This window comes from Portunus trituberculatus, chromosome 48 (assembly GCF_017591435.1).
Source record: "Portunus trituberculatus isolate SZX2019 chromosome 48, ASM1759143v1, whole genome shotgun sequence".
Lineage (NCBI taxonomy): Eukaryota > Metazoa > Arthropoda > Malacostraca > Decapoda > Portunidae > Portunus > Portunus trituberculatus.
Window position 1 is genome coordinate 7,054,419 of NC_059302.1, and position 13,177 is coordinate 7,067,595.

A 13,177-nucleotide genomic window follows, 5' to 3' on the forward strand; every position below is an offset into this window, starting at 1 on the left:
TCAAGGGTTATTCTATCACGGGGGAAAGAAAAGAGTGGAATAGATTTTTCCTCTTATCACATGGTCATAAAATGTAACAATATAGATAACGCGCTATAAAAAGAATACTTCTATACAGTATCAGTACCAGCCTGACTCGTGCATTCAGATATCATAACATCAATTTATAACATGCACTGATTATTCAGTACACGACATCTTCTCAGGAAATTGTGGAATACGTATTAAGCCTTTGATTTTTATGGTAACCTAATCTCTGATTATATATCAGTGACTAAAAAAAAGAATATTTGATACGCAGAACCGACAGTCTGTCACGAGCCTCCACCATGGCTGTTCTCCTTCCAACCTTTCTCGTCTCTTTCTTTCTGGTCCAGGTAAGTACATTCCTCCTCATCCCAGTTCTCTAAGATCAAGTATGCAACAATTCATTCATATTTTTCTTCGCTGTCATCTTTGCTAATACTAAGGGCAACTTTTTATGAGAGTCTTAAAAATATGTGTCATATCAAATGAATGGATAGGGAAGCGAATGAATCTGCATAAAAAGAACAGGACTTGAGAAAAAAAAAAAAAAAAACAAAAAAAAACTAAAAAAAAAAAAAAAAAATCAGAGAATCTAAACTAACAAGAAAATCAGCTTTTGTTGCAGGAAAGCACCGGTGCCCCGGGACAACCTCAGAATAATATGACGTACGAGTACAGTAACAGCAGCGCGGCACCAGTTGCGACAGTTGTGATGGGAGACATGCTGGTATCTCAGGACCTCTACAATGTGAAATTCAACTCTTCCTTCCCTTTCTCTCGTAAAGGCTTCGCCTTCCAAAGTTACCTGTGGCCTGAGGAAGGAGGGATACCCGTCGTTCCCTACGTGTTCCAGGACAGTATGTAGAGTTAATGGTTATTTGACTCACGATCACACCATGAGTTGCTTTGCGTCCGATATTGCATAAGGCGGGAAAAAGAAAGCAGTGCAGACCTATTTATCTTCACTTATTAATTTCGCATTTCAGAAATAATGGTCTTCTGGAATTGCACTCTATGCTAACTCAATATATCTGTGTGTCCATGCAGACAGAAAAAAAAAATCACAATTATTATTGGAATCCAAAGAAAGTTGATTAATATGCTTTTAAATAAGAATTACGCCTAATAGGTCTCATGATCATCTATCGTACACATATTATTCTATTTTCTTTTTAATATTCCAAAGCCAATGGGCGAATTTAATTAAGTAGCTTTTCTCCACTTTCCAGCTCAGTACCAAAGTGAAATTGAAACCGGGATAAGACACTGGGAGAAACACACGTGTCTGATCTTCCGTAAAAAGGAAGGTATGTGTGATGGTAATAATGATGAAAATAATAATAATGATGATAATAATAATGATAATGATAATAATAATAGTAATAATAATAATAATAATAATAATAATAATAATAATAATAATAATAATAATAATAATGATAAGACTAATAATAATGATAATAATAAAAAATAATAATAATAACGACACTACTACTACTACTACTAAATAACAATACCAATAACAATGATGATAACAATAGTAATAATGATAACAATAGTAATAATGTAACAATGACAATAAGATCGTAATAATAATGATGATAATGATAGTAATAATAGCAATAATAATAATATAACAATAACATAATGATGATGATGATGATGATGATGATTGTATCAGATCAAGTCAATGGCCACCAGTGTTTGATGTAGATTGCTGAGATGAGGGAAGACGGAAACACTCACGGATATGATGCGTCTATTGTAGATAGGTACACACACAATGATACGGAGCACCCACGCCTTGCCTTGCCTGAGGAGATGATGTGTTCGACCTAAACAGAAGCTGGTCAGAGAATGCCAGCAAGAGAGGGTGAATGTGGGTGAGGTGACCCGGGGAGGCGCTGGGGTCATGACCTCGTGATTGGCTTACCCCAACCCAGCGCCGTGACTTCAAATGGATGGTTTAAAATCATTGGATCCGGTATGGAGTGAGGAAAGGTGAAGTGACAAAGGAATGTGGGTGTGTATGGAACATTCGCGAAGCGTGGGAAACTCAGGCTTAATATATAGAAATGAAATACATGATGAAGATATACACGATACACAAAAACACACGATACATATACTCTTACGGCTAAAAATCGAGATGTTACATACTTGCACACCAACAAACCTGCTACATCTCAGAGATACTCGTACATTTAACTCTAGGGACGCATCTTAAAATTTGATACTGTGGATACCAGGTGCCACCGGCTAACGTAGTAGACTAGGTGGGGTCAGGCCACCATTTGTGTGTGTGAGTGTGTGTGTGTGTGTGTGTGTGTGTGTGTGTGTGTGTGTGTGTGTGTGTGTGTGTGTGTGTGTGTGTAAATACAGTAATAAATGAACAAAAACTTAACAGAGAAGGGGTACAATGTGGCCAGTAATCTCGAATTAATTTCCTGCATCACCAGTGGTGGATGCTAATTGGCTGAGGTTCATCAATGGCAATGGCTGCTGGGCGTTTATAGGAAAGCAGCCAGAGTTGGGAAGCCAAGACGTCTCCATTGACAACAACTGTCAAAAGGTAAGAAGTAAAGCCACGTGAATGCTGCCATGGGTACGTGAGTGAATTGATAATGATCATTTCGATTAAAGTGTTAATGTTAATAAGAATAAGGTCGTAAAAAAATAAGACTGGAAAGGGTTACTTCTTTGGCGTTTAAAACCTACTGTTTGTTACTCCCTTCCTTAGATTTATCCAGAATTCCACGAAACTGTTTTCTGTCCGTTTTTGCCTATCCCTTTCTTCAAGCTGAAATTTACAGTAACAACAAACATAATTATAGTCTCTAAGTGACAAGCCATGGACTTCACATGCAGGCTTTTATCTCTCGTTATTGTAGCGCTATTAATCCATCCTTTTTTCTTAGAGTTTATAAGGTAAAGGAAAGCTACGATTATATGAATTTACCCCATAAAAATCCATGACATTCCCAGTCAAAGATGTGCTTGGCTAGGTTGAAAATGAAGTGAATGAAAGCAGTGACTCTATTACTCAATTTTACAGCTTAGCATCGTGGTTCACGAGATCGGTCACGCCATCGGTCTCTTCCACGAGCAGATGAGGTCAGATCGGGACGAGCATGTGACTATTAATTGGCAGAATATTCACGAAGGCATGAAAATTAATTTTGAGAAGGAAAAACAGTACGAAGACAACCGAGGCGTCCCGTACGATTATACCTCCATCATGCACTACAGTGGGAAAGTAGGTGTACGGCGCTGCTAAAAGATATACTCTTCAATTTGTGCTTTAGCAGTGGTGTTTGTCAGGATCGATACAGGAGTCTTAAAATGTGAACTACAATATTTTGTTATGAAGTTATGCTTACAGTAATGCTTTGTGTTGTCCAATATAACACGGGTCACTGTGTTCTCATTCAGTGGTGTCTGGCATTGTCGAAACACAAGATTTGAAGAGAGAGTAAATCAACTGTTTTGATACGAAAATATGCTTGAATCTAGAACACACTTTATTTCATATGACATTATCCATCTCATAAACATCCAATTGTGTGTTTGGTACGATCGAAGAATGGGCCTTCAATAGAAAATTAATGAAGTTATGCTAAAGTCTATTTTTTCTGCTTACATTCCATCTCTTTTCCTCAATATGTTTCGTTTTATTCTTGCACTGATCACCTTAATTTCATTATATACTACCAGAAGTGATTTTGTGGCATTGGTTTTCATTTGATTACACTATCTTTTCCTAGTTATATGGTAAATTTTCGATTTTTTCTCTCTTGAGTAAATATCTTCATACTTTCGTGGCTTTCATCTTTCCCTCACGTATCATTGGGTTCACCTTGCTTCTTCTTAATGATATTCTCTTTTCCTTTACAACTTTATCCCTCAGAGACTGTTCGATTACCTTTATTGAGTTATCGGATCTTTTCCTTCCTTAGCCTCAATTTCTTTTCCTTTCTTCCCGTGCTTGCAAGGGAGTGAGTGCCATGTTCTTCCTTGTAACAGTTTTCACTATCAACCATCTCTCAGCTGTAATATTTTGCCCACAATCTAACCAATTACCATTACCACATTCTTGTAAGACATTTAATCTACTTGATTTTTCAGCATAGACTATTCACTTCTTGTTACCAGTCCCGTTCTCTCTCTCTCTCTCTCTCTCTCTCTCTCTCTCTCTCTCTCTCTCTCTCTCTCTCTCTCTCTCTCTCTCTCTCTCTCTCTTGCCAGGCCTTCAATAAGAACGACAGGACCACAATAGCGACTAAGCTTCCGGAGTACCAGGGACTCTTGGGCCGCACTGAGGAACTGACGCACCGAGATAAGCATATCGTCAACCTTATGTACGGCTGCATCGGTGAGTGTGTGTGTGTGTGTGTGTGTGTGTGTGTGTGTGTGTGTGTGTGTGTGTGTTACAATAGTTCTGTAAGAAATGAAATACATTTATAGGAGTGCTGGTGTGGATTTAATTCTTCTAGCAGTGCTGTTGTGTATTCGATTCCCCAGACAAGTGGCAAGCACAGTGCCCGTCAGCTGTGGTGTGTGAGGGTGAGGGTTACCTGGGGCGTGACTGCACCTGTGTGTGTCCACCTGGCCGGGAAGGTGACAGGTGTGAGTTGCAGAAGGCAGAATATTACGGTGGGTGCATTTGAACTTTCTGTTCGTCTGTCTGTTAGTATTCAGATTGCCGTCTTATGATGTTGGCTTTACATTTACAAATAATATTAGTGTGATAAAAAAAAAAAAAAAAAATATATATATATATATATATATATATATATATATATATATATATATATATATATATATATATATATATATATATATATATATATATATATATATATATATATATATATCTATCTATCTATCTATCTATCTATCTATCTATCTATCTATCTATCTATCTATCTATATATATATATATATATATATATATATATATATATATATATATATATATATATATATATATATATATATATATATATATATATATATATATATATATATATATATATATATATATATATATATATATATATATATATATATATATATATATATATATATATATATATATATATATATATATAAATAAGCATTATGTGAAAAATTCTAATGACAAAGATACACGTGATAAAAGACAAATAAAAAAAACAACTTTGCAGTATCATGAAACTTTAGTCAATGTTCTATGTCTTCACACTCCTCTGAGAGGTTGTGTGGATGTTAACAATGATTATGATTCATTCTAAACAGATCAATCTATGCCGGCGTGCAGCAAGACCATCACAACGGAAATCAACTTTACCTCGCCAAATTACCCTCACAATATGCCAGCAGGTTAGTTATCACTGCTTCTTATCCAAGGTAGTTTTTCTTCAGTTGTTAAAAGTGACGTGATCATTCTCTTCTTCTGGATGGATTCAGGATTAAACACGAATTAACTATTAACAAGTAAAGATAACGCAGCACATGTATGAAAATATATGTGTATGCAGGTAAATGTTTCTAATTAGCATGATACAAATAACGCTATTTCATAATAAAATTTGTCGTAATTAGTTTTATATCAGGAATTAGCATATTAGAAGAGAAATATAATTATGATAAAACCGTACATGAATAAAAGTATGTATGATTCTGAAAGTTTCGAATTAATATTCTACATAAAATACACCAACAAAGGAGACCTATTCTAATTGACGATATTGATAGATAATTCATTAGAGAAAAAAAACATAATAAAGATCATAATAAAGATCATATATATATATATATATATATATATATATATATATATATATATATATATATATATATATATATATATATATATATATATATATATATATATATATATATATATATATATATATATATATATATATATATATATATATATATATATATATATATATATATATATATATATATATATATATATATATATATATATATATATATATATATATATATATATATATATATATATATATATATATATATATATACGTTTTGATGCTAAACGTTTTGAATTAGTATGCTATATAAATAACGTCAATAAAAGAGCGCTTAATCTACTAAGTAGTAGATTAAGAGTAGAAGTTAAGAACAGCATACTGGTTTTCTCTCAGGTACCTGGTGCGTGTACAAGGTGGAGGCGCCGGTGGGCATGGTGCCAGAGGTCATATTCCACTCCTTCAGCTTCTTGAGTCCTTCCATTTCCTCGTGCATTGATTTTTTGGAAGTGAGAGATTCAAGTCCATACGAGGGAGGAGTGTGAGTTGTTAATGTTTTCCCTTGATTTAGTGCGCCATATATCCCTCCTACTGTCCGGTTCACTAATGCAATAGTTTACTAGTATCTTTACTCTCTCATCCCTTTCATTGCTAAGCTCTGAAACTATGTGTCTGTTTCAGTTTTTCTTTAGCTATTACTTGAACTATTATGTCTTTCTGAAATACATTCATGTTCTTAATTTGAAGCAAAGGCAGCATCCCTATTCTTTCATCCCTTTTTCCTAGTAAAAGTTAGGAATTTTCTGCTTGTTTGTGTTTTTCCTTAACTAAGATTTGAACTATTTCTAGCATAATTTTACTGAGATACACTCATACATATGTCATATTAAACATAAAAACGAGATATATAGCAAAACAAAGACGTTACCCTTATTCTTCCATTCCTTTCACTGATACACTGTGGAACTCTCTGCCTGTTTTTATCTTCCCATACCTACGTCATGAATTGTTTCTAGGAATACCCTATTGTGATGCACTCGTACACCTGTTACATTGATCATTAAATACCTGTAATAAAACAAGAATAGTTAGAAAATCAAAGACTGATACTTTGATGATACTAATTGTGTTTCTGTCACCCTTACAGGTACTGCCGTCGTGAGATCAAGAAAGGACAGAGTTTCGTAGGCAATTCTACTAACTTATATCTGTATATGGATATTTCCTCCTCGGGGTCCCAGGGCTTCGAGGCAGAGGTGGTTTTTCACAATGCTAGCCACACATTCAAGCCTAAGCCTGGAGGTGTGAAGAACCTGGTGCCCTCCACTGTGCTGGTACTGCTAGCCTTATTGGCAGCTCAGGTGTATGGGAAGTTTTAGGACCATATTCTGAAGCACCTTTGCGTTGCATCTCCATTATTTACAACAGCCTCTCGCTGAAGATACGCTGTTTTTTTTAAAGGTGTTTACATAGTTCCAGTGACATACTAACAAAATTTTTACATTATCAAGATGGCAGAAAGTGTTGGGAATCCGGCTATGCGTTTCTGTGGGTTTTGAAAGATAGTCGTGGTGAGAGAGCAAGACGTTTCTAGATACGGGAGTTACGTATTCTAGTATGGGGTGCAAGGTGTGAAGGATGACTTATTGTGATCTCATGTGCGTGATGTGATGTAATGTGCAATGTATTATTATGCGATGTGATGTTGTTCGAAGGTAAAGTCTTTGCTGCAGTACCTCCTGAAGTTAAATTTTCTTGAGGTAAACAATATAACAATTTTTTTTTTTTTACCTTTCATCTCTACATTACGAATAATACTTCAGCATTATGGGTTAATGAACATGTCCTGAAATAACAGCTTTATTTTTTCATTCATCCCAGACGTTGCTCAGTTCGTGTCATGGAAACTTAAGTAGGAAATATCGACTGGTATTTTATTCTCATGCAAGGAAGATGAGTTTAGAGACAAAGAGGAACAATAAATACACCAGAAACACTAGCAACCATGACTACTGCTCGACCTTACTGCTTGTGTGTGTGTGTGTGTGTGTGTGTGTGTGTGTGTGTGTGTGTGTCACTGTTTGATCTACTGCAGTCTTTGACGAGACAGCCAGACGTTATCCTACGGAACGAGCTCAGAGCTCATTATTTCCGATCTTTGGATAGGCCTGAGACCAGGCACACACCACACACAGGGACATCAAGGTCACAACTCCTCGATTTACATCCCGTACCTACTCACTGCTAGGTGAACAGGGGCTACACGTGAAAGGAGACACACCCAAATTTCTCCACCCGGCCGGGGAATCGAACCCCGGTCCTCTGGCTTGTGAAACCAGCACTCTAACCACTGAGCTACCGGGCGTGTGTGTGTGTGTGTGTGTGTGTGTGTTGTGTACGCGCTTAGGTAGGAGGCAGAAGAAGGGGTGTGTGGCTATTATATACCGGGAGTAAGAGCCTAGAGAAGGGGAACACACACAAATACACACACACACACACACACACACACACACACACACACACACACACACACACACACACACACACACACACACACACACACACACACACACACACACACAGAGAGAGAGAGAGAGAGAGAGAGAGAGAGAGAGAGAGAGAGAGAGAGAGAGAGAGAGAGAGAGAGAGAGAGAGAGAGAGAGAGAGAGAGAGAGAGAGAGAGAGAGAGAGAGAGAGAGAGAGAGAGAGAGAGAGAGAGAGAGAGAGAGAGAGAGAGAGAGAGAGAGAGAGAGAGAGAGAGAGAGAGAGAGAGAGAGAGAGAGAGAGAGAGAGAGAGAGATGGCGAACGAAGTAATTTCAAGATTGGGAACAGGAAACTTGGCGGCAAGAATTACGTAGACAGAATAATTCCCTTTCATGACCAGACGTAGGGATGGACATGGAATAAGTTTGGCTGTGGCAGAATACTTTATTGGAATCAAGGGGAAAAAAAGCCGAAAAGGAAGACGGGAAAGAAAATTATTATTGTATGTGTGTTCTTATATGTTGTGGTCGTAAGGGTAGAGGTGGAAAGAAAAAAATAAATAACAAAAAAGTTTGGTGGGACGCTCCTTCTATTTGTGATCGAGGAAAATAATAAAACAGTAATGAAAGGTCAGTTTGTGTGGCGGCGGGGAGAAGGAAATTTTCAGACCTGTGTTTATGGCAATCTGCTAAAAGGTGTGTCTGTGTGTGTGTGTGTGTGTGTGTGTGTGTGTGTGTGTGTGTGTGTGTGTGTGTGTGTGTGTGTGTGTGTGTACACACACACACACACACACACACACACACACACACACACACACACATACACACACACACACTCTCTCTCTCTCTCTCTCTCTCTCTCTCTCTCTCTCTCTCTCTCTCTACTCCACCTTATCCACACCACCATTCTCTTAATTTTCCACACAGAAAGACTCACCCTAAAACAAAAAGAGGAAATCGATGCAACACTGTCCTAAAAAGTCAACACTAACATCTGAATACCACATTGCGAGACACAGTTAGTCTTTAAACACGAAGGGTGCCTCCGAGGAAGACGCGTACAGGAGGGAAGAGGAAAACAGAGAGGGAAAAAGAAAAGCACTGAGGAGGTTAAGGATGAAATATTGGGAGAGTTTAGCAGTAAAAAGATCGTTGAGTCTTACTTTTAAGGTGGTGTTTAGGCGCTACTACCTGCCTCATATAATATTCACCTCCTCTTGCTCTTCCTCCTCCTCCTACTTCATTTTCTCTGACTTTTTTTTTTACTGCTCCTTCTCCTCCTTCTGTTCTTCCTTTTCCTGCTTTCTTATGAGCGGTAATAATGTAAAGTACTGCTTTGTTAGTTACATAAATATTGATGTTTGCAGTGAGAGCCAGGTGTTATCATTTCCCTGCAAAATAATAAGGAAAAGAGGAAGGAAGACGAAGGATAAAATAAGGTGGTGAGAGAAATGATTTGCAAATATTGTTATGGAGGTTATTTTATGTGATCAGTAATGAAGTGAAGTAAATGTCCGGACAATATACAGGACGGGTGTTATGTAATTATGAACGTAGCACCTCACAACATCTAGTTTATGATATTCTGTTATATAAAAGTCATGAAAGAAAAGAAAAGTGCTTCAAGAAAATGTCTGGATAACACACACACACACACACACACACACACACACACACACACACACACACACACACACACACACACACACACACACACACACACACACACACACACACACACACACACACACACACACACACACACACACACACACACACACTAAATATACATAACAGGGAGTTTTTCGAGTTTAAACACAATTTTTCTCAAAATTTAGAACACACACACACACACACACACACACACACACACACACACACACACACACACACACACACACACACACACACACACAGTACATCTTTCGTTCTTTCTCCTACAGTTTCTTTCCCTTTCCCCTTCCTCTACCACCTACACCACTGCCACCACCACCACCACCACCACCAAGACCACAGTCGCCGCCACCGCCGCCAAGAGGACAGATGGGGTTGGTCGCGTTCAGACACCAGAAGTTTGTTACTCAGCCTCAGCCTCGCGTCCCCTTCCTCCCGAGTGGCCGGCGTGGCGCAACCCTTCCTTTCTATTTCATGTTCCTCCTTCAATATTCTCCTTTGTATTTTTCCCTCGTTTCTCTGCGGTGGCTCTGCAATGTTACTGCTGCTTCCTTCTTTGTTTTGACGTTTCATCCTGCGTCTGTGTTTTTTGCGATTTATTCTCCTCGTTTATTTACATTTCCTGTGTATTTTACCTATAACTCACTTCCCTATGTCATTATTACTTCGTGCACCCCCTCAATTCATCACGTTATTTGCTCTACACCCTCGCCCGCCATGGCTTGATTCCCCCACAACCCACCACTTCTCTCTCTCTCTCTCTCTCTCTCTCTCTCTCTCTCTCTCTCTCTTGTTGACCATTAGTCTGAGGACACACACTGAATATTTCATTTCCTAACTCGAGATTTTTTATGCAAAGTCTCCGTGTGTATGCGATGGAGATATTTCCTGCAAGCTGCCGCCTCAAGGTCCTGTGACAACCTCATGTGTTTGTCCTGAGCCCGGGTCGCCTCGTGTGGGAAGAGAGCGCTGCATTTTAGGACCTGGAAGATGAGAGTGGGCCGAGGCAAAGCGTTGTTGTTCTATCAGTATTTCACATAAATCAAGTGGATAAAATCGGTGAATTTAACTCAAGGTACAGTGTCATATATTTACAGTATCAAACATTGTCACATATTCGCAATAGCATAGCAACGGGTACTGAAGCAAAAGGTGACTTTGTACTAGGGTATTGAAGTTCTGAGCTCTATTGTTTTTATTTGCAAATGCATAAGAATAAAGAACATAAGGGGAAACTGCAAGAAACCATCAGCCCACTCAAGGCAGTTCCTGTATATAACATGCTTACTTATTTACACTTATCATCCCCAGCCATAAGTTAACTAGCCTTTAAATCTCAGTATGGACTCGGCATTAAGAACCTGATTACTGATTCCGATTCTTTGAGAAGACTAATTTCTTCCTATTTCATGATCAAGCTTGAGCGTATTTTCATATATTATAAATTTTGGTTTTGATTCACTAGTTCTCTTAGGGCTGCTTTTTTTTTTTTTTTTATAGATTCAGTAATTATATTGAGTAGGATTTTTGCAGTCTTTTTAATTGATGTTCTTATGTTCGTATAAGAGTAATGTGACTGAGTGATTGTAGATAATTTTCTACCTATATACTTCTTTCGCCTACCAGACCCAGGAATACTCCACGGAAAGCTTGCACCTCGGAAGAAAATGATTCTGGAAGGGATGCAAGGATTTACCAGGTAAGCCTTGTTTTATATATATATATATATATATATATATATATATATATATATATATATATATATATATATATATATATATATATATATATATATATATATATATATATATATGTCTGTGTGTATGCTATTTGTTATACTTTATGCATACGTTTTAGTACATACTCGTAATTAACAACTCTACATACACATTCTCTCTCTCTCTCTCTCTCTCTCTCTCTCTCTCTCTCTCTCTCTCTCTCTCTCTCTCTCTCTCTCTCTCTCATATTTCATAAATGACAAGAACAACATTAGGAAGAGGAAATTGCCTTTCGTTATTTACAGGTTTCCGTATCGTTCTCTACGTAAATTCTGACATTGTTTTTACTTTCCAGATGCACGTGAAATCGACCGTTTTTCATCTTTCTGAAATACATTCTATTTAGTTTACAGTTTTTATTTTTGTATCCCTTACATATATCACCGCTTCCCTCTCGCTCTTCCTCAATATCTTCCCCCGAGTCATTTGGCCTCCCCTTTCCTCCCCGTGAGGCAGGGGGGAGGAACGAAGAGCCATAACGGAGCGGACGTGTTAATGTCTGGTAGAAGGGGAGGCGACCCTTGATGCAGTTCCTCCTAAATCACACCCACCACTCACTCTGCTTCCCTCTACTCCCCTCTACTCTAGCCCCTGCCGTCTCCTCTTCCTGGTACCCCTCCGCACACACACACACACACACACACACACACACACACACACACACACACATACAAACAGCAACCCTAACCTACCGCGACTTATATACTACAGACTGCATAATACACTTCAGCACATTATACACACACGTCTAGACAAACAGTCATGGTAGCTGTTCTTTTCCTCCTCCTCTTTCTCTTTCAAACAGGATACATTTTTGTACTGCCTATGTTACAAGGCATCTTCTTCTTTCGTCTCTCTCTCTTACACACAAATGCGCTCCCACATATATTTTTGTTCTATCTTTAGGAACTTTTTTGGGTTTTTCTTTTTATATAATATTTTGTTACCTTTGGCCATTACTTCGCTTGCATAAAAAAGTGTCATCCTTACAATCTGGTCTGTTGGCACTTAAACAATGAACGCTTTCCTAGTCGTCTCCTCAACACATCGGTAGCGAGGAGGGAAAAATCATGGACTGCAAGTGTCTATCAAGAGGCGGACGGCGAGGAAAGACAAAACGTGCACTAGGATTGTCTGTTAAAGGCGGACTCTGCCTGTCTATCAGTGGTGGCGTGGGAAACACAGTGACCTCCTCCACCTGACGTGACGAGGCTGTGAGCTATGCAATTGAAACCTACAGAATAATACCATTGCCTCATAATTTGCAGTCTTCTATTAAGACTATTGCAACAACAACAACAACAACAACAACAACAACAACTACTACTACTACTACTACTACTACTACTACTACTACTACTACTACTACTACTACTACTACTACTACTACTACTACGTACAATATTGGAGGTGGTGAAGGGAAGGCTGCATGGGGACTGAAAGGAGGCATTTCAT

The 13,177-nt window shown here is 38.1% G+C and overlaps 1 protein-coding gene across 2 annotated transcripts; it reads left to right on the forward strand.

Moving 5' to 3' along the window:
* The first annotated feature begins 204 nt into the window (after nucleotides 1–204).
* Nucleotides 205–7,643, forward strand: LOC123498551 (blastula protease 10-like). Of its 2 annotated transcripts, none has more exons than XM_045245753.1 (10): nucleotides 205–377; nucleotides 653–884; nucleotides 1,257–1,334; nucleotides 2,487–2,599; nucleotides 3,083–3,283; nucleotides 4,273–4,399; nucleotides 4,549–4,680; nucleotides 5,305–5,388; nucleotides 6,183–6,327; nucleotides 6,934–7,643. In XM_045245753.1, the coding sequence occupies exons 1-10, from the start codon at nucleotides 330–332 to the stop codon at nucleotides 7,163–7,165; spliced, it is 1,392 nt and encodes a 463-aa protein (XP_045101688.1). In that variant the 5' UTR covers nucleotides 205–329; the 3' UTR covers nucleotides 7,166–7,643. The 2 variants fall into 2 exon arrangements, with proteins under 2 accessions (XP_045101688.1, XP_045101687.1); XM_045245752.1 differs by having other exon boundaries at nucleotides 207–377; nucleotides 641–884.
* The last annotated feature ends 5,534 nt before the right edge of the window (nucleotides 7,644–13,177 follow it).